The sequence below is a fragment of the Geospiza fortis genome, unplaced genomic scaffold (genome assembly GCF_000277835.1).
Source record: "Geospiza fortis unplaced genomic scaffold, GeoFor_1.0 scaffold112, whole genome shotgun sequence".
Taxonomy (NCBI): Eukaryota; Metazoa; Chordata; class Aves; order Passeriformes; family Thraupidae; genus Geospiza; species Geospiza fortis.
In genome coordinates this window covers 28369144-28391434 of record NW_005054298.1, presented here as the reverse complement: position 1 = coordinate 28391434, position 22291 = coordinate 28369144, and the positions used below count along the sequence as shown (strand labels likewise).

The 22291-nt window shown below is 42.2% G+C and overlaps 1 protein-coding gene across 3 annotated transcripts in view; it reads left to right on the top strand.

Moving 5' to 3' along the window:
- MYO1B (myosin IB) overlaps positions 1–22291 on the top strand; it is a 93057-nt gene that overhangs the window by 3970 nt on the left and 66796 nt on the right. For all 3 annotated transcript variants that reach the window (XM_031055966.1, XM_031055974.1, XM_005415968.2), the window contains exon 2: positions 9448–9563. In XM_031055966.1, the coding sequence (XP_030911826.1) occupies positions 9448–9563 (116 nt within the window). The remainder of the gene's footprint in view (positions 1–9447; positions 9564–22291) is intronic.

Sequence of the window (22291 nt, the reverse complement as noted above, 5' to 3'; positions counted from 1 at the left end):
AATGAGCTCCCTCCTAAGAGTGAGGGAGCAGGCTCTGGCCTGATTACCTGTTGTTCAATTTTATGTGTATTTGGTGGAAAGTTTAATAGACTTGGGTGTTGTGTTACATACTAGAGCGCAAAGCTGGAGGCTGTGCCTATAAAAATAAGCATGAAGGCTGGTGGAGCTGGAGTTAGGCCAAATATTCTACTAAAGACCATCAGATTCTGCAGTAATCTCATGCTGAGTGGCTTTGGGAGGGGGAGGGTTTGTTGGGTAACACGCATGTGTTAATTGGAAATGGGACTCTTAGAGTTTAGTCATGTCTGGAAATGTCTGAGATATGTCTGACCAAGAAGAATCTCATTTGAAAGCTGTAATTGTTTATTATATTGTTTTTGCAACTCTTAAACTTTACATTGATAAAATTTGCATTGCTGTTCCACAAAAGCTCTTTTCTGTAACTGTTGGTAACAAAAGCCCGTGGGAGTCTTTCGTTAACTTTACGAAGTAAAATGTGGCTCATGGGCAAGGCATTAGCAAGTAGGAAAGAATCCCACAATGTTGATTATTTGAAGGTTTCAGGGAGCAGTTTGTGTGGTTAAAATGTGTGACCTGCAGACCGCTTGGAAAACTTTAAATACATTCATAAAATTCAGTTTGTGTGTGATTGATGAATTTTTGACTTGTTCTGTTGAACTCCCTCTCTAAGGTTTGTTTTTTTTTTTTTCTAAGTTGGCTGAAATATGCTTGCCCATTCCAATTCAGCAATTATTTTTCCTTTGCAGTTTGGGATGCTGACAAATGGGAGGGGGCATCTATCTATATATGCATTTATAGTGATTCATGAATGGTAGAGATTTTGGGTAAAATGTAGTATTTGTATTGGTCTGAAACTTATTTTATGCTGGGTTTTTTGTTTTGTGAGACATGTGGAAGTGTCAAGGGAGGTGTGAGGAGTCTGGAGGGGGAGTGGAGCTGCGTAGGCTCACAGGAGTCAGCCTTTAGAGGTCAGATATGGCTTTATTCTGCTGCCCTGCACATTTTTCCCCACAGTTATGTTGTTTCTTTAAGTCTTCCCAAATTTGCAGAGGTCAACATTTTGTTCCTTACAAGAAAATGTTTGTTTGCTTTTTGTTCTTACAACAAAACAGAATCTTTCTCTGATGTCAGCGTTTAATTTGTATTTTCTGATGCGTGGAGTTTGTGGGCTGCTTTAGGCAGCAGCAGTCTTATGTTACTGAACATTTGTTGTTTTATCACTGAAACATTAAATATTTGGCATTCCAGGGTAATAACTGTTTTATCTGTTTGAGGTGCCATCCTTGTGGCTGCCTCCTGCTGGCATGGCTGTTGTTGTGTGCTTGTTTCATAGACTGAGCTGCTTTCTGTTGATCTTAATTGCTTTAATATTTTAGGGTTAACCTTTTTGGTTTTGACTTGCCTTTACTCCATTGTGTCTGTCTATACTATTGATTCATCCATTTTCAGCTACCTTGGATTATTTAGGACTTCACTGAATTGCTGTCAAGCACAGTGGCTTTGTTCCTGCTGCACTCGTACCTGGTATTCCAAATGCTACGTTTGCAAGAACAGGGTAGGGAACACATTTATGTGAATGAGACCAGTTGTCCTGGTCTGCATCAGCCTTGTGTAACCATCCCATTGATGCTGTGAGGAAGAGTCTTGTGGTGTTGGGCAACACAAATGCAGCTTGCTGGGAAGATCTGTGTGGTAGTACTAACTGAGTGACTGCTGAAGTTCAATTTTATTCTCAGTTTCATTATGCTGATGCCAGCATGATCATGTTCACCTTTAAAATGTTGTTGTCGGGGCCAAGTGGTATCCTTGGCTGAGTTTTGACAAGGGTTGTTGTCCCCTGTGGATTTAGGGTACGTCATAGCTGCGTGTGTGCTGGCTGGTGGCAGGACTGTGCTTTGCTGCTCCTGCAGCAGCACACATGAGAGTCTTTCCTCCTGCCAGATCCGACCCTGCTCTCTTGTACTTTCATGTGTTCACTTGTGTTTATCCAGTGAGTCCATCCTGGGCTGCTGGTGTCCCTTTGGGAGTTTGAGGAGTGGCAGGTGTGGTGGCTGTCCAGCTTCTTAAAGGCAGGGTGGTTTGAGAGCTGGATCAGAGCAGCCATCCATCTGCCTGTGATGGGAGCCCAGGGGACCTGAGTTTCCTCCCATCTCCTTCTCTTCCTCCCTTGGGGAATGCCTGTGACAATTTGAGCAATTTTCCCATCAGTGCCTCAACAGTTTTGCCCTTTGAGGGAAGCTATTGAGTTGTAGCAATAATATTGTTGCAGCTGCCACAGGCTAGGGCCTTGAAGCCTGCTGCTTCTTCAGATGTGAAGCAAGGCTTGTGTGCCCAAGGCACATCTTTTCTGTGATAGCTTGTGGCCTAAGAAGTATTCTGCCTCCCTGCAAATCTTGCCTTGCTTTGTTATCTAGATAAAAATCCTGTGGGTCCTCTGGCCCTTCACATCAGCCTGCTTCAGCAAAACAAACTTCAGAACTTGCCCAGAGTCAGGAGGAAAGATTTTCACAGCAGGTTGGCTGCTTTTTACCTTGAAGTATTTTGTGGGAGGAGAGTTATTTATCTCAAGGCAGTGCTTTGTTTCCTTTCCTTTTTGTACAGCTCCCACGATTCTGAGCCTTGTGTTTGAGGCACTGCTTGGAGGGTTCCATGCAGTATTTGCATGAAGGAGTAAGAAAACAGTAATAAGGATCAGAGAAAACTGAATGCATTTGGTGGGCTGTGTGTAGGGGTCTTCTCCCCTACACATTCCTTCTTTTTTGCCTCTGATGTGATACTTTGAAAAAAGAGAGGAGAAACTGTAGGAAGCACCTCCAGTTACAGTGTTAGCTTTGCCTCAAAATACTGTGTATTTCTTCACTAAGGTGATGATGACATCTGGGGCATTTATTGATGGTCTCAGTGCATGTTATATGAAACCAAAACACTGAAAAGATTAATGAAGGACTGACAAATGAAGAAATAGAAGCAAAAGTGTCCAAGGGCTGTAAAAACATGGCTTTCACCCTGAAGAGCATAGGATAGCCTTGGCTGCAGCAGGGCAGAAAGTTCCCCTTCTCTCCCCCCACCTTTCATTCATACAGAAATAATGGAACATTTTGGAATGAATCCTCTCACTAATGTTTTCACCAGTGGCTTCTTGGCACAGACATGTCCAATCTCCAGCTACTGTTTGCTTGTGAAAACAAGTCTTTCTCTTTTGAAAAGTGAGCAAGCACTGATGTTTGGGGGTGCTTAAACACTGTCTTGAAAATTCCTCATGTCACCTTGAAGTTGGCTTCTTCATTGCCTATTTTCAGGTTTTGCCTGTATTTGTATCCTGGATAGTGACTCTTTTTGTTTGTATAAATCATTCCAGTGTAGCCAGAGAGGAGACCAGCAGAGAGGATTAGCCTGCTTCATTAATAACAGCACTGGAGTCTGTCATGATGATGTTGAGGTTAGCAGCAATGTTCACTGAGCAGGGCAGAGATTTCTGTGCCCTCGAGAAGCTCAGCAGTGAAACCCGATCATCTGCGCTCGCGCATCCACTCCGCGTACTCGCTCCGACTTGCAGTGTGGGTGTCTTCTGGCAAGTGAGCTGCTCTTACTCCAGGGCTTGGATCTCAAACAGCTTGCAGTGCACTTAAGGGCTTGATCCTGGCCGCTGCTGGCTGCCCACAGCTTGTCCAGGCTGCTGCTTGCACAGTGGCTTGCAGGATCAAGCCCATATTGAAGGATTTTTTAGCAGTGTGGTTATCCTCTTTGACTTGGGTGGCTTGTGTGGTCATTGTTTGCTCTGGGATGCAAATGTAGGCTTCTGCCTTTGTGTGACCTCTTTGAGCTTTCTTTCTTGAGTCATTATATCAGCCATTAATGTACTTTGTACAGGACTGTTATTTTGTCTCCTCACTTTCTTATTTTCCTTTATTGTTTTTCCCTTCTCATCCCTTGAGGACCTCATCCAGTGCTCTTCTGGACAGGTTTCTTTACAGCCTTTACTGTCCCATGCAGGTTTTACAAGGCTGCCTGTCCTGGTTAATAACTGCATTAAGCACATAGAGTAGTTTACCAGGATTGGGGTTTTTTTCTATTACAACATACAGACTTTGTCCACTGTATTTCTGGGATTAAAATGCTGTTTCTGGGAAGGTGGGCTTGAGCAAGAGGGTTTTCATCATCATGGAGAATCGTCTGTGTTTGTTCAGCAGTCCAGTGATTTATGCTCAAGCTCCCAGGTCACTGAAGCACAAGCAGCGCTGGCCCAGCATTGTCTCAACCTGAAGTGCAGCTGCTCAGCTTGGATCACAGGTGGAGTTTATTTTGTATGTGCTGCTGTGGAACATGCTTGCTGTGCCAGCAAACCCTGGAGTGTTACAGGATGAAATCCACATCTGTTTGTTTGTTTGTTTGTCTTTTTCAAGTACCCTGCCCATCCCTCTCCACCAAGCAATACAAACACCTCCATTGCCATACACAGGAATGGAGTAAATCAGAGTCTCAGAAACAGCAATGGGCTCAGGTGGTTTTGCTTTTAGTCTTGATGTTGCTCTCTTTCTAACTCTTTTCAAACATCATCTCTTGCAACTTTGTGCTTCCAACCTGAAAAAACACAATGGACCAGAGGCACGGTGCATTTAGTTATTTTGTTATGGTCAAGCACAATGTAAAACAAATTTGAGCTCACAACATGATTGTTCAAATAATAGGTGATATTTTAATACAGTACTGATCTAGCTAGTAACGCTTATTAAAATGGGAAACTTCAGTATAGAGTAAAGTTGTAGTTTTAAATTTGCCAGGCTCTGTTTGAGATTGAGACAGCTGAAAACACTTAGAACATGTGAGTACAGGCTTCCTCTGCCATCTCCTTGGCCTCAGCTGTTCTGAACATGCAGTGGCACACATGCTTATGAGTTGGCAAGATCCAGAACTGCAGTAGGTCAGGCAAATACAAAGAAAAACGAGTATATATTAGAAAGATAATTTTCATGTGTCACATTAAAAAAACCACCCAAAAACCAAAACACAGCTCTCCTTCAGCCCAATGAAAACAGTGCTGGACAAGCCTTGGTTTTAGATTAATTCCAATAAAACCTTGTCACACTTTTCTTTGATCTACTTTGTCTCCCATTTCAATGAATAGTTTTGGTGGCATGATCTGAAACTCTTCAAAGATCTAGGAACCAAATAATTATTTGAGCATAGCCATTACTAAAGGAATGTGCATTATGTATCTGGAGTATTAAAACTGGCCTGCATAAATGGATGAATCCAAACTAGCAATCTTATTTTACTAAAATTTGTTTTCTATTTCTGTGCTCCAAAGTTTGACACATTAAATAAATAGAGAGAAACCTTGGTGCCCTCTGGGAATTAGTGCACTTGCCAGGTACATTTGCACTTCAGGCATTTTACAGCAGGACTGACTTGTGTGCAGCAGCAATTTCTCTGGGCTGCTGCAGGCTATAAGAGGTAAGAAGCAGTGGGTTTGTTTTTAGCAGAGCTGACAAAAGGGATATAGGCTACAATTCCAAAAGGCTTGCCACAAATCCGTGTAGATGTTGAATGATTTTAACCTCTGCAGAAGGTTGCTTTGCAGAGATTGCCACAGATCCAGAAAAGCTTTTAAGGATACAGGGTGGGCTTTTATGACAGTCCCATCTGGACAACTTCTGTGCTGGTGCCTCCACTGGTGTCAGTAGTGTTCCCTGGCTTCTGCAGATGCAATCTCCTCTCTTCTGGCCCTTGGGGCATTGCAAGTCTAACTTTGACAGGAGGAAAAACAGCTTTATTAATATACTGTGTCCCAGGGTATGAAATATTCTCCCGTTAGTTGTACTAGTGCTCTTCTAAAGGATGCCCTTCTTGGGCTGGCCTGCACTGCCTCTATCCTGTGTATCAGATTTCACTGTGCACCCTGGCAGCAGAGGTGTTTGGGGACCTTTCACTGGGCTCACTGAAAGGTTTCTGCAGCCTCTCAGCTGGAAATGTCCGGTTTATAGCAATAACTTTCCCTAACCTTTGACTGGGAAGGGGCTGCTGCCTGTACATTTCTCACAAGCAGCAAGAGCCTTGTTATCGTCTTGCTATTTTTCTTAAGCCAGTCTGCTTGGGCGAGTAAGGCTCAGAAGGCCTTGCATGGTCCCTGTAAACTTGATGTAGCACTGATATCTTGCCCCAAGTGGTTACATTGGCCTCCAGTCCTAGGGGGAGAAAGTGGGACACCAAAGATTCTTGGTCATTGCATCTGGACCAGTATTTAGAAGTGATGTGTAACAAACATTAACAGCTTTTCCAGTTGAATTGGAATTTGGAATTTTCTTCCTGCTTGAGGTGTTAACCCCTTATCTGAACAGGAATGAGCTGTATGTGTTGCTTTGGTGGAGAATGCGGAGTGTGTTGTCATTTAAGCTGACAGAAATTTGAATGCTCTGTTCTGAAGCAGTGTTGCCACGCCACATGAGAGATGCACTGAGAAATGATGAGTGAGGGTCCTTTTGCTTTGTGTTCTGAGCAAACACAGAATTCACCTCTGTGAGTTGCTGTAAAGTAGAAGTTGGGAGGAAGCAGTGTTATCAGGAGTCTAGTTAGCAAAACTTCAGGAGACAGCAGATCTCCTCCAAACTTGCATAAGGAGACCATGTCAAACCAAGAAAGAAATCAAATCTCCTGACTGTATTCTGTGCAGCCATCATCATGAGGCCACTCTTCTTTCATTTTTGTCCTTAAGCAGGGAAATTCAAGAATGTCTTTTGTCCCTGGGGTGCTGTGGTATGGTCTCCCACTACTCTTGGGCGTTCTGCTTTCAGCACTGGAATGTTCCTGTGCTTGTCGCTCGCTCGAGGATTTAAGCCATTTATTTTGTTTGTTTATAATAGAGCTCTGGTGGGAAGACAGATGTTATGTGGGAAAGCTGTTTTCCGGATCTGCTTATCCCTGTTATGTGCAGTCTCACAGACCACCAGTAGCAAGTAGCTATTAGGCATCAGCTTTGAGAGATTGGCATTTTCAGAAGAGGAAATGTATTAGTTCTTGTAAGCAGCTTTGCAACAAACCCAATGACTTCTTGGCACACTTTGACTTGGTGTTTAAAATGGATTGGAGTATGTCTTTGTTTCAATATAGCCATTTGACCTTTTGAAATATTAGTATTTTAGGAAATGGCCCGTATTTGTTCGTATCTGGCAGCAAGGAGCTGATTTGAATTCCCAAAATACATTGTCTAAGCAGCACTTAGCTATGAAGACATGGTTCTAAATAAATCTCATTTAAATGCCTGTGTTCAAAATTAAAAATCAAGGTTTTCACTTTCAGTAATCTTTCTTTATCTTGAAGTCCCAGGGTACTTCAAGGAACTTAGCAATTAAATTGTAAGCTATTATGATAGCAGAATAGGGACAAGTCTTTGTGTTCCAAAGAATTCATGTTTCAAAATATAATGTTTGAGATTTGGCCTTCATCTCTTCTCTGCTGATACTTTACAGCACTGGTTTCACAACAGGCTGAGCTCACAAATTCCTAAGATTTAGGAGGAAACAATTTATTATTGTTTTATCAGAAAAGAGTCCTAATTGGGCTATCTGTGCACTTGGGAAGACCAGAAAGCTTCTTAGTCTTGGGCATCTGTTAGTTTTGCCAGGAATCTGTAGACTTCCAAATTGCCAAGGCCGCGTGTGTTGAGAGAGAGCAAAGTAAACACTGTAGAAAGGCAATTTTAGCATTTCCATCTTGTTCAGCCAAAGAGATTAGACATAGCTGGAAAATTATTTCCTCCATAGGGGGAGGATGACCACAAAGCTAGAACAATTTTTTCTTTATTTGAAGAACATTTACATAAGCACACATAGTGGTGTGTGCTTGAAAGGAGCAAAACTCTTAATTTTTTGGCTGCTTCTGATCCATCCCAGGAATAGGAAACACTACAAGGATGAGCTTTGAGAGTTTCTGGAGACCTCATGCCTCTTGTTTTATCGCTGCAGTCTAGTTTATTCCACTCAGTTTGGGACAGAAGATGCCATGTGAGTTCACGGCTTGCCTGTGCATATGTGTGCAATGGAAAATGGGAAATATTCCTCTCCTCGCTTTCTGCTTAGGACTAGATTTAGTAGCATTTAGCAGGAAATTGCTTTAGGCATGGAAGTTAGATCTGGAATGGTTGCAACAATTAATATTTTTCATTTCTTATTCCAGCCCTGGCCATAATTTGGTGCTCTACTGAACATGTTGGTCAGTAGCTTGGGCTCCTCATGCCTCTCCTTCCATTTCAAAGTGCAAATTACAGTATTTTCTCTAAGAAATGTTGTGGAGGAAAATCCAAATAGTGTTTGTTAAGTGCTGAGATATCAGCACAGAAGCCCTTTAGAATCATAGCACATTTTAAAAAAATATTGGTTTTTTTTTCTTCTGTAGTTACTGCAAATGTAATCCAAGTAATGGGAACCTGTGGCTTTGTGTAGAGCATACACAGCTCCCAGGGAGCACTGGTTACTGGAAAAACCATGTTTCATCAGGTGTTATTTATTTGTTTCACAGTTGTGGAAAGAGATACCAAACACTTGGGGTTTTTATTAATCTTTGGTCAGTATCTGCAGGCAGGGTGGAATGGGGTTTTGGCATTTTTTTGCAGCTCAGTGTATTTGAGTGCAGCCCTTGGAGCTGGAGGGAGGCACAGAAAGCTGTGGGATATCTGACAGTAGGCTTAGGGATTTAAGTTAATGGTGTCATGAGCAGACATGGGAGTCATGGTGTACAGAATTGGTCTTCCTTGAGGCCAGCAGTGCATGTGATCTGACAGAGTGAAACAACACATTCCTCCCATTGCTTCCCAGGGGTGGTGGTGAGTATGTTTAGAATCTGAAAATACAAATTGCACTTCACATCTGCTGAGGAACCACGGCAGGACTTTGTCTGGCTTGAACCCTGACAGTAAATCTCTCCTTTGACAGAAACCTGTGCAAGGCTGCTTCCCTTCAGGTTTCTTCTGTGCCTGAGGCTTTGACAAGGTGACATAAAGTTCCTCCTTGGGAAGAGGGGCACAGTCCAGTGCCAGCCTTGCCTTTTGGGGTTTGGTGTGAGTGGCCAAGGGCTGCAGCAAAGCTCGTGTGACATTTGCCATGCAGATGGAGTCAGTTCTTCATGAACATCTGTGTCCTTCTGCCTTTCCCTCCCCCAGCTGAATTAGTCACAGAAATATAGTATGATTGGGTTTTCTTTTAGAAAATGTTCATAAGAGGCTTTCAGTTATGCAGAAATAGCTACTTGGTACCCAGCAGAGAGAGTATCTAAAAGGTGTTTTGAAAAGTATGAACATATTTATTCATTGCTACAATTAGGGCTTTTTGTTTGTTTGTTTCCTCAAAATTATTGAATGAGCAAATAATATATAAGCAGCAAAAGTATGTCAAAAAGAAAAACCGAAAATAATTTTCTCTTTTCCTTCAACAGACATACATTGGCAGCGTGGTGATATCAATAAACCCCTACAGATCTCTCCCCATTTATACTCCAGAGAAAGTGGAAGAATACAGAAACCGAAACTTTTATGAACTCAGTCCTCACATGTAAGTACAGCAAAGAAATTTTAGTTTTCATTCTGTCTGGGAACAGATGGTACCAGCTGTCTCTCTCCTCAAAAGATCTGTTGATTAAAGCAACCAAAATGAAAATCACACCACCACCACTCCCCCAAAATGAATTTTTATTAGCTCAGCCATATTTTAAAGTGAAGTTAAAATGAGTTTCTCTTTTTCTTTCATGCACTTAGGCCCTGGTATGTGCATTTCAGAATGTTCCTCCCTAACTGTTAGCAGTAGCCAGTATTACAGCACTGTGAAGTAAGCAGTCTGTTTTCAAGGAAATGTGTTTCTTTCAAAGTCCAGATGCCTACTGGGAGCCTCGAGGTGTTAAATATGTTTGAATCATATAGTATTGCTTTTGATATCTGAAACTCTTAATTTATCTTCGAGCAATGCAGAAAAAAAACCAACCAACCCTCTTGTGATGAATGCAGAAACACGTTGGATATGTCTGAATGGTAACTGTGGGAAAATTAAAGCTTGGTCTTCTCTGTGCTGGCTGGAAATGAGCCCATTCATAAAGGACAGCCGGAGTGCCCTAAATGCATAATGCAAACTTTAAGACTAAAATAGGATGAATAACAGGACAAGGTGCTGTTTGCAGGTACGGGTGGTGGGGCCGAGAGTAAAGTATGTGGTCTTCAAGCTCTGCATGTTGCAGTAATCATTTTACCTTTCCAGTTTTAGAGGTGAGGCTGGAGCAGCTGTTCCTCCCCTCAGTGGGGAAGGAGAAGTGTTTCCAGCCGGTTGTGAGGCTGCACCTGACCCTTCAGCCACAAGTTCAGGAGTCTGACTTGGTGGTCAATCAGTGGTCAGATAAGTGTCTAAACAGGGCCATACATTTATACATCTTCCTTCAGTGTTAACTTTTAGGTTAAATGAAAATTGCGTGCAAAGTGTTCTGCAAGTTATTTAGTTAACTGATTAATTTTTTGCCTTAACACTTCATCTGTCACTCACCAGATGCAAAGTCTGAAATGCAAACAGCCCAATAATCAGATCAAATAAGCTTCTTGGACCTCTTGGTTCTGAACTCTGGCTAAATTCAGGTTTTCTTTCTTCACTGTTTTGTTTAGCAAGCCCAATTGCTTGCTAAATTGACACAGTTCCTTGTTAAAAGAACTTTCTGCTCCACTAATTTTGTTCAGCTGCATAAAATTTGCTGTCAAATGATGGACTATTTTAAAAATAAAACCTGTGAGTTAAAGTTTGTCTGACATTCTGAAAGTCAGTGTACGTACTTGGTTACACCTTGAATCAAGTACATACTAATATATTGATCTCCACATTTTTCTGTCTCTCTTGAGAGATGGTTTTTCAGAACAGAAATGGTCAAGAGTCATTCTTGTGTGTGTTATGAGAGTCTGAACTTGGTAGAAAAGTATTTCATAAACATCATTCACCACTAATGATAATAATTGTGTGGTCAGGTTCCCACCTGACAGTAAGGACTTCTGGAGCCCAAACACTAGAAATCAACTTTGAGAGCATGAGACTGAAGTGAGAAAATATTGACTTTTAATTGTTGTCATGAGATCTCAATTGCTTGATAGTAATAGATTTTCCTTGCAAGTTTGGGTAGAGTCCCTAGTCAAGAAAAGTGTAAGCCTAATTTGTTTTGGACAGATATGATCTCTTCATAAATTTTCTTTATTTTGTATTGCTTCTGTGAGAGTTTTGTCTTCTGACACCTAAGTGTAAGAAGTGGACAAAATATCTTTAAAAATAAAGGATTAGGAAATAACCTTTGTTTCTATTACTGATACATCATTTGTGAACTGTAGAAATATAAAATGATCTTACTTTATGGTGACCTCGCTTCCCTTCCCACCTGTCTCTAGATGCTTATGGGAATTGCAGAATCAAGAGAGTCTCTTTTGGCTCTGCTAAAATTGGTAAACTTCTCACCATCTTCGAGAAATATTTGGGCAGTACTGTAGGTGTGTAAAATAAGTGCTATGTAGGCTGCCTTATGGCATCTCTGGCAAGCCTAAACCACTTTTCATCCCCTTCAGTGTGGAGTTCCTTGTGCTGTACCTAAGGATTTGTGCCAGTCCAGTTGTCCACTCTGCAAAAGTGGAGCTGGTCCTTGGATGCTGGTTAACAGATCATGAGTGGAGCTGTCAGGGTGGCTTGGAGCCAGGCCTGGGCTATTCACTATGCCTGCCTACCCTGCTGGTCAGGACAGACTGAGGACTGACAGGCTTGGGATGGAGCTGGCATCATCCCACCCTTGGAGCTTGCAGTTAATTCTAGGGTTGGCTGCTCTGGCAGCAGTAGGCCCCTGCTAAAAGCAGGGTTCAGGCGTGTCTAGGGAGGCTGCTGCACTTCCTCAGAGGCCTTGCAATCTTCAAGGTGGTTCTTTTTTAGCTGCTCAGGAACTTTAATGAGGAGATGCTGTGAGACAAATTGCAGTTTGTGGTGTTTGTTCTGCCACTGGGGTAAAAAACCCCCATTGATTTGTGGAAATGTGCATACTTTGTTTTCTTTGATGTGTAAATGTCTGTTGAGCCATGGACTCTTCAGAAGAATTGATTGTGGGTAAGACCACTGGGAAAGACTTTTGGCTCCTGTTGTGTGATCCTGAGCAAAGTAAAACTCTTGACTATTTCAAAGAAAACGAATGCATCCAACCTATAAAGCATGGCTAGAAATAGAATTAGATGTACTGTGTTCCTTATTTCAACATCTCTTTTGTATATGTAATATAACTTTGGTACTAGTGCTAGCTAGAAAAATGCAAGCAATTAATTAAATCAAAATTTCTAGCAGTGGTTTGGTTAGAGATTGCTATAGAAACCAGGTCAGTATGGCACCAAAACTCTTCCATCTCCTGTTGGTGTAACAGCTCAAATTCTCCAATGTCTGCAGTTTTGGAGAGAACATTCAGGTTTGGGAAGCCCAGGATTTAAGTGTCAGCATCTCTAGAGCAATCTCCCATGGATGTTCCACAGGGACAGCTCTGTATGGAAGCTCCTGCAGAACCAAAATCATGTTTTATTGATTTTCCAGAAGTTTTGTGAGAGCTCTTGTCTGGGCTGGAGCTACTTGTGTGTGCCTCAGTGTGATGAGTAAGGAGGCTGTGCTTGAGAGTATCAGCTGTCCCAGGTAAAGAGCAGGCTTGGCTAGCACAGGGAAACAGCAGGAAAAGAGACAGAAGTTTATAATGACAGGAAGGAAATCCATACCTGTGAATTTCCTGCTATGTATGGTCACTGGAGGAAACACACTGTAGGGGGTGAAAAATCTGTTCAGGTGATTTCTCAGCCCTAATCTGAGAGAGGAGGGAGGGAACACGTCGTCCTCTGTTCTGTGTTTCCTCAAGAGCGTCTGTGAGAGTGACTGATGCTTTCAGTGACGCCAGTTAACACTTAATTGCAGGGCTTGGACAGGTTTGTTTTTCTGTTGTTTTTTTTTTTTTCTTTAATATGATCTCTAGAAACTAGAGTAGGGTCACAGTCACACTTTGAATGGGCAGCCAAACTGAATTGCTGAGAGAAAGTTTCTGGTCGGGTGATTTTGGATAGCGTTATAGCTGATAAAATTTGATCCAAGAGGGTTTTATTTTAATAGTTCGTTCCTCCCTGAGTGCACTACTGTTTGTGGCACCATGTAATAAAAGTGTTATTTTTCTAGGTCTCCTGGAATGCTTGTTTTCATGGTCTGTGGCTATTTGCATAGGTGTAATAGGAAGTTTACCAAGGTTTTTAATTGCTGGCTTGTTGTTTTTGTTTTAATGTTGTTAATCTTGCTGGTTTTGTCTTTATCTGCAAGGCAGGATCAAACTTGTCTCTGACTTGGCAGGGCAGAGGATGACATTTCAGTGTTCAAACAGTTTGCTGCTTGATTTGTGCAGTTCTTACACTTCTGTTCTGCTCTCTCAGTTGATGTAATTACTCTTTCAGTTGATGTAATTGCTGCTTTGCTTACCTTGTGGCTGAGCTAGTCATGAGAGCAAACCAAGCTGTCTATCCTGGTATTTTACATTGATTTTTCACTGGTTACAAAGGCAGCTGCTGGCATCTTTGAAGTGAATGCAATGGGAAATCAAATAGATTATCATCCCACATATTTGTAACCACCATCCTGTATCATTTCCCTACCAGTAACAGATTGGCAATAAGGGATTGGAGAGTGGGTGCTTTCTTGAATTTTCTGTTTTAACCTTGTCTCCTGCCTACTAGCAGCTCTCTGTATCTGGCAAGGAAGGTGGCCTGTGGCTTTTGGCTCCCCTTTATGGTCTGAGATGCCCTACCTGCTTGCTCTGAAAGAATTACAGATTATTTTGAGGGACAAAGTAAAAGTGGCAGCTGTATTGCTAATGGCCAGCTACATTCAAATAAAAGTTCAATCCCTGTGCATTTTTTTAGGCTATGCACTGAAGTGTTTAGGGTGACATTAGAAATCTGGAGGTGTCTTTTATCACACACTTACTGAATTTCACTTAGGCAATTTGCAGTATATTTTATTTACTTATTATTGATTCTTTTAAATCTACATTTCTGAAATTTTCTGAATAGTTTTGCATGTAAAACTTCCAAATTTAGACATAAAGTTATGCAGGCTACTCTAGAAAACCTGCTTGCCTTTATACGGGATACAAGCACAAATATACCAATGTGATACCTGTTAAAATGCAATAATGAGGAACTTTTTTATGTTTCTCATTTCAGTTTTTGTCATGTAGATAATTATTGGGATAAATCACTATCCTGTGGATACCTGCAGTTACTCTAACAATGGATACAATTTGCTGTTTCCTTTTCAACTTCTGACCTGATGTAAATGCTGAATATAGAAGTTAGATTTTTGCTTCCAGCTCTTTTTTTTTCCCTGATGTTAAAGGATCGGATGTCTTCAGGAACACCAAGGTTTCAGTAACTCTTTTTCATCTATGATGTGAAGCACATACTGTTGTCTGGAGGGTGTGATAAAGCTCCAGCTGTGAAGGATAGTTTTTGCCTGTATGTGAAAGTAAGCTTTTACCCATAGGTAACAGAGTGGTAAGATGCTTAGTAGCTGTCTTGAAGTTGATGGTGGGATGAGAGGCCATGACATAGTTAAGTGTCCTTCATTGCCCCAGTATGTTTATTTTAACATTTCCTTTTCAGTTTGTACTTTCCTAATCTTCATTTTATCTTCATTTTCTTTCTTTTTCTTTTTTCTCTTTTCTAACCACCCCACTGTGGTTTTCTTCACCTTGCAGTATCCGATTTTACAGACATTTTGTTCTTATTCCTAATAATTCCTGACTTCTCCAGAGACTCGGTCTTTGGGCTTGTTCATCAGCAGAGTTCTGCTTTCAGAAGAGATTTATGGCTGAGGGAAGCTGCTCACTTCAGAGGTTAGTTGGCATAATTGACCACTGGGCAGGGAGGGAACATCTGTGACTGGTGGAAATCATAAATAGCACTTAGAGAGGACGGTAAGTAGCTAATTGTTAAACCCATGTTTGTAGTGAATTGAAAGAAGAGGAGGGGGTGGAGCCCTACAGAGAACCTTGAAGTCTTTTTTTGGTAGGGGTGAGACTTATTATTCTCTTAACCTCTGTAGGGAGGCAGAGCTGGATGTGGTGAGCCCATGAATGTAAGTCCCTCAAGCATAGAGGTGAAAGGGGGATGATGAAACATCACACTTGCTTCCAGAGCCAGAAGGACTTCATGCCTGAGGAGAGCCTCTTCTATTGCAATGTTCTCTCACACCTATCATGGCATGCACAGTTTCCTACATTTTACACTTGGCTGGAGACCTCAGAAGTCCTTCTGAGGAAACAAGAGTTTTGAGGAAGGCAGTTGTGATGTGGCCATACTGAAGTGAATGAAGAGGCATTTTGCCCGTTTGAAGGCTCAGGGTATAAAGCAGGGTTTCTTCCACATACAACAACTAATTTAGCTTTTCCTGAAATTTGAGCAGGGCTGTTTTAGTGTTGGATAGCATGTTTTAGTGGGTTTGGATAGCACATATATTGCAGCCATCTCAACCCAGTGCTTCAGAGTTTTGCATATAGTCTTATTGACAAGAACAGTATTTGCTTGTTTGCTGCTAGTTTTAGATTGCATGAAATTTTCTGATAACGCAGAATAATACAGGAACTGATTTATAGCAGGATGTGCAGTTGTAAGGAAGCTCCAGAAATGCACCCAACACCCAAGGAGTATAAACAGCCTGAAAAAAGCAGTGTATATATGAATGTTGTGCTCTATTTCAATTTTCAGAATATTCTGCAGTGACATTTAGACTGGATTCCAAAGTTTGGTGGAACGAGCCTTTCTGTTGGCCCTCTAAGTAGCTCAGTCTAAATTAAGAAATGAAAAGGCCCTTTAAATTATTTTTTGCATGGCCCTGGTGCTGTCATTCTGCTGCCGGTGTCCAGGACATGGGATGTCCAGGATGGGAACAGGCAATGCCATGTAGCAACAGAGCTCTGTGCAGGTGGGCTGGGGCTGACGGGGCTGCACACAGCCTGCATGAAGCCAGGCTGGATTTCTGTGCTCTTGTGGCATTTAAACACTCCCCAGCCTAGGAAGGAGTATATATAGAGACCTCAGGGCTTATAAAAAGCATCAAGGCAAAACTGCCTCCCAAAATACCCCAGAAGATGGAGAGTGCTGGCTGCCTCTGGTCCCACCCTCTCTAATCTCTGGGTCTCCCAGAAGCTGCAGCAGTGTATTCTGCCATGACAAAAGCATTCAGAAGCACCAGTTCTGCTGGCTCACAAACCCCTTGAGTGTCCCCAGCCACAGCAGCTGGCAGTGCTGTCAGTCACAGCTCCTGAGGTGCCACTGCCAGAGGCCCCCTCTCTGGGCAGGACCCACCTGGCTCCAGGAGAGCCTGCTCATCCATCAGTGTCTCCTTTGGAGAGCTCTCCTAGCCAGCCCTCACGTGCCCACTGGGCTTCTGGAGGAAGAGGAATGCAAGAATTTGGGTACCTTTAAAACATTGTGAGTTTCTAAGGGAAACACTTAACTTGAGATCTGTTCCAGATGCTTCTGTAACTCTATAATTGTTGTCATGGTGTACAAAGGAAAATAATCTTGGAGCATCCCTCATGAATTAACTGCTGGCTTAGAGCCTCAACAAAATAACTTTGTTTTCAGAACTGTTTTCAAATATTTACTCGTACCCCTGTACACAACATACTTCACATTTGACTTCAGTCATCTTGGGGATGGAGAGTCAAATGTTTTTGGTTATCTGTGACAATCTCTCCCTCTTCCTTTTTTTTTTTTTTCCCCTTGCATGTGAGTGTATCTGTAATAGTCTATGTTTATTTGTAAGCACAGAAAAGTTTGGAACTCTGCTAGATTATTAGACCAAAGATAATTAAGAAAAAAAGCAAAAAAAAAAAAGGTTCTGAATATATGTTGGGGATATGTGTAAATGCTTCAGCAGACTAAACTAATGGTAATTTTTTTGCCAGATCCCATTTCTCTCATTTTCCTGGAACTGGATTTTTCTGTCTAGAATTTATATTATGCCATTGATATTTTTAGGACATAAAATACTGAGATTTTTTGAAACTCATTCACATTGTCACATGAAGTAGAATGTTCAATAGCTTCATTTTTCCTTTCATTAGAGTTTTGGGACTTTTTGCACACTGAAAATAATGAGTTGTACTTAAAAAGGAGAAACTACCATGTTTCCTTTCTTAAATGCAGTCTGAAAAGTGACAGGTAGAGGCCCTGTCAAAAAGGAGACAAATCCCATTTTATGCACTGTGTATACATGGACCAGAATTTTCATTATGCCTTTCCTGCACTGGCAGCCTGGTACTCTCTTTAAGATCTGGGATTTCACATTGCAAGTAAGAACAGCTGTTGTTCTTTCATTGGAAGTGTCTCATTGTATTTAATGGTTGTCTTTTTTTCTTCTTTTTTTTTCTTTCCTTTAAGCAATTTAGAGCCCACTAGAAAATGCCCATCTGCTCTGCTAGGAGCCTTTGTTGTGCTTTTCGATACAGCATCAACAAGGTTGATGTTTAAAGCCTTAAAGAAACACTAGTAAAATTTCATATATTGTACCACTGTTAACAGCAGATCATTTCCCATTCAATCTCTTTTTATCAGCAGCATTATGCAAAAGACTCTGTTTTATTCAGCTCTGGGTACAGCATGGTTAATGGAGTTTGGGTTATTAAGGATAAACTTTTTCATGTTAGGAATCAGGAAATACAGTCTTAATATTTACAGTCTAGCACACTGAATAATCTTGTACTTATGTTTTGAATAGATAAGAGAGCTGGGACTCGGGTTTACAAACAAAGGTCTGAACTACAAAGACAGTTTAATTGTGGTCATTTCAGTAAATTAGTTTAAATCTGCATTTTTCTTCCATACAGTTTCCATTTTACATACTGCACAAATGATTTTTAGTTGCTAAACCTTGTGGAGTTCAAGCTTCAACTGGTCTTAATTACTCCAAGATGATTTTTAGTGAGGATCTAGTGAGGATGAGAACAAATATGTGCAGTTGACATCCTCCTTGAGCATCAGCATTCCAACCAAGGACGTAGATGCAGTAAATTGTTACTGGAAACAGCCCACATGGGCTGAATTGGAGCCTCATGTTTGAGCAGTCTGAAGGAGGCTTTTCATTTCTTGCTCTCACCATTCATAGAAATATAATTTTGGACATATGTCCACAAATCTCATTCACAAACTTGAGCAAATGGCATTTAATAGACTAGATAGACTTGTTAGCTCAATGTTGTACCTGAGCTAACAAGCTCTCAGGAGCTCAGATAAGCTCCAGTGCCGACTTTGCCCAAGGGTTCATGGCAGGGATTTTATTTGGAATAGAGAGCTGGGAGGCAGAAATTAAGTTGTGTAAGCCTTCTTAACTTCTTAACAAACTACTTGGATTGTTAAGAGAACTTAAGAGTTACTTGCAAAATCAAAAAGGATTCAGTAACACCTCTGAGCAGAGTAGCAGCATAACTATGTAATTACATAGTGTTGACATTGCCTTTCAGATGTTTTCCAGATAAGTGAATTACTTTTATTTGCAGTTCTGTCACTGTTGTCTCTGATAAGCTTGTGGGCAGCTGCATTCTAGCCTTTGTTACAGAGCCTGGATTTCAAATCTGGTGATTGGCAGCTTAGTTTAGCTTACAGGTAGCTCTGAGGATGTGGGAATACTCCTCCTCTGCCCTGCTCTGGTGGGAGCCCCTCTGCAGGGCTGCATCCCGCTCTGGGCTCCCAGCACAGCAAGGACAGGGACCTGCTGGAAGGACTCCAAGTGATCAGAGGGATGGAGCACCTCTGCTGGGAGCAAAGGCTGAGAGATTTGGGGTTGTTCAGCCTGGAGAAGAGAAGGCTTTGGGATGACAGAATTACAGCCTTTCTGAAGGGAGCCCACAACAAAGGGGGACAGAGGAATTTTGGACAAGAGCATGAGGTGACTGGCTTCAGGCTAAGAGTAGGTTTGGGTTGGATATCAGGGAGAAATTCATTACTGAGAATGTGGTGAGAGACTGGAACAGTTGCCCAGAGAAGCTGTGGCTGCCCCATCCCTGGAAATGTTCAGGACCAGGCTGGATGGGGCTTGGAGCAACCTGGTCTAGCAAAGGTGTCCCTGCCCATGGCAGGGAGGTTGGAACAAGATGGTCTTTAAGGTCCTTTCCAATCCAGTCCTGTGATTCTCTGGTTGATTCTCTGATTGCATTTCTCCAGTACCATGGAAGGAATTTGGTGGAATGCTTGGCATTTTTTCTGCTGGCAAACTGTTGCAGTCCAGTGGAGTGTGTTGCACTAATACATGGCTGACATCTGTTTACCTGTCTCACCAGACAGAGCTATGAGGTCACTCCACAATGTATCTTTTGAGATGTTGCAGCTCTCACCTTTGTGCTAGATTATTTCTTTGTGAGGTGAGACCTTCTAAAGCATGTCCCTTTCTGTGCAGTGAGTATGTGAAGCTGTGCACCTCACTTTGCTGTTTTTCTCTCCCTGAGTACTGGAACATATTTCTTGACTTTAGAATAAAGGAATGAATTTATTTTTCTCTCTTGAGTTAGCAAAGTAGAACAAATTTGTTTGGAAAGCACTGATAGTTCTGCAGTAAAATCTTTGCAGTGAGAGAAGTGCCTGCATGAACACATAGTATCAGTAAACCCTGCATGGTTCCAAAACTTGACTTGCTGTATCTCTGCTGTCACTGCATCAGGAGGAAATTACTTATTTCTGCCTTCTGACTTCAGACTGCTTCCTAGGGCTGCAGGAAAAAAAGCAGGATTTTCTATTTGCTAAGCAGGAGAGTGTTTTTTTGAGGCAGAGACATAGAACACTATTTGCTGAACATTTTTTCATGTGAAATCATAAGAGCAGCACTCTGCCCTTCAGTGCCCCAGGAAAACCCCACAACCAGCACAGCCCTGTTGTGGTTTCATTTGTGAGAGGAAGAAGTCACTGGAGTTTTTGAACAGAGCAAATCAGTGCTCTGCCACTGTCTGCGAACAGCACACACTGTAAGTCCCAAAGATACATCCTATTTATAAATTAAAATAAAGGAGAAAAGCAATTCATAGTATATTCCTGTCTGTATAGGACTAAACAAGTTGTGATAATCCTTGTTCCTCTAACAGGATTATAGAGTTTTGTTTTCTAAGTATCCAACTTTACCTGTGGTCTGGGCTTGTTATTTCTGAAATAGCTGTGAATAATTCTAAGGACCTCTTTTTAACCACTATCTGTGTTTTAAAAACGAGGAATAATTTGTTTGCATTGTTTTATTTTGATGGAAAATGTATTCTTTGTAGCCAGCTAAGGCAAGATGAACTACAGTTTTTTGGGGCATGTTATTCTCATGGTGTAGCAGCATAACCAAGGGATTTCTTGCTCTGCAGAAAAAGATTTCATTTATGTAAAATTTAACCAAAGCTGAACTAAACGTGTGTTTGGCAAGTGAACTTCTCTGAGTTTCAGACGCATTCTGTATTAGGTACAGAAACGAATTCATTTTTCTGTAAAAATATTGAGTGTCTCTATATTTCAATGCAGAAAGGGAATGACTGTTTTCTCCTGCTCCCCTTTTCCTCCCTGTCCCAGCAGCCCTTCATTTCCACACATATGCAAAAGCTCAGAAGTGCAGTTCAAATCTGCTTCTGCATAGATGAAACAGTGAACTGGGATTTTAAATAATTTTGTGCCCTCTAGTTAAACTCTGACAGAAGCCAAGCATGGCAAATCAGTTTGCTCCTGCCTTCCCTTTCTGTTCAGCTGTCTGACCCCTTGCTGCTCCATTTGAACCAGGGAAGTGGAATAAATACCAAATTTTACAAGCCCAGCCTCAGGGACTGGGAAGCTTCAGAGGGTCCATGGAGAAAAAGGAGGAGCTTGCCATCAGCATTTCTGCTGTGCTGTGAAGCTGCTTCTCCCCTGGTGTCTGCAGGCTCCTCCAGTGCATTTGGAATGGCAGTTCAGGGAAAAACCTGCAGCTTCTGATGCAGAATTTGGCTACCAGGAGGCTTCAGCCTGTAGTTTTGCAGTAAGAACACAGAGTGTAAGGACTTGGCTGGTTTAGGTAGTCATTAAATCAAGCATGCAATTGCTGATTCATCCTAGCAAATAAACATCTAATTAAATCTGATTTTTGATGAAACAATAGAAAACACTTCCTGTACTTCCCTTCAAGGATATCATAGCCCAATAGAATTATTGATTTTGTGAACAGAAATGCCTTTTCCCTGACGAAACCTGAAATCTTTGCAGTGCAGGTGGCAGCAGACTGACTTGGGGCAGGTGTGTGGGTGGCCTGTCCGTGTCCTCCTGTGTGGCTGTGTAGGAGCTGTGTCTGCCTGGGGTAACACAGCCTGGTGTTTGGGGTCAGAGAGTGTTTGGGTGACAGACTCATCTGGCTGGTGCTGTGGGACTGGGACCTACTGGTTCCTGCAGGACTGAACCACAGAGTGTCACTATGGGGGAGGAGGTGATGGTTGTGTGCCATCCAACTGGCTGATGTAATTCAAGGAAATGGGACTAGTCAAAAGGGACTGCAAGCCAAGCTGGGAAGCAAGGAGGTGCTTGCTTCCCTGCCCCACCTCAATTTATGTGTATCTTCCCTTCAATGGCATGAAGCTGCTCCAAAGAGGAGTTTGCTGTTTTAGCTCCCTTCTTCGGGCCAAGGCAGGAGCCCTGTTTGTGTGCAGCTGCCGGTGGTTGTGGTGGGTACGGTGGCACTGGCACACGTCAGCTCAGCTTGGTGTGCCCTGGGGCACCCAGCTCAACCTGGTGCTCCATGGAAAACCTGTCAGGGGGGCAGGGCATGGGCCTGTGGGCTTGGTTATCTGCAGCACCAGGGCTCTGCCTGCTGCTCCCTGCTTTCCTTGGAGGACCCAGCCTTGGGGCCATGCCCAGGCCACTCTCCTCAAGCTCTGCTGGGTGTATTGCACTGCCAGCACTGCCAGCTGACAGCACTGAGCTCTGGGATGGGATGTGGCCATGCTTGTCAGGCTTGCTAAAACTCACAGAGAGACTTTATTTTGTAGTCTGGGTTGGCAAGTGGCATGGTTATCCTCAGCTGCAGAGATGCTGTTTTGCACTGGTTGAAGGAAAATAAAGCAACAGCTGGGTCACAGGCTCCTGGTAAAAGGCACTTCTTGTTTTCCATCACGTTAATGTGAGCTCTAACAAGATGTCTTAGATGTTGTTGAAATAGGCAGAAAATCAATGGCTGCAGTTTTGGCTTTTCTGTACAGTGCTGGGGAAAGATCA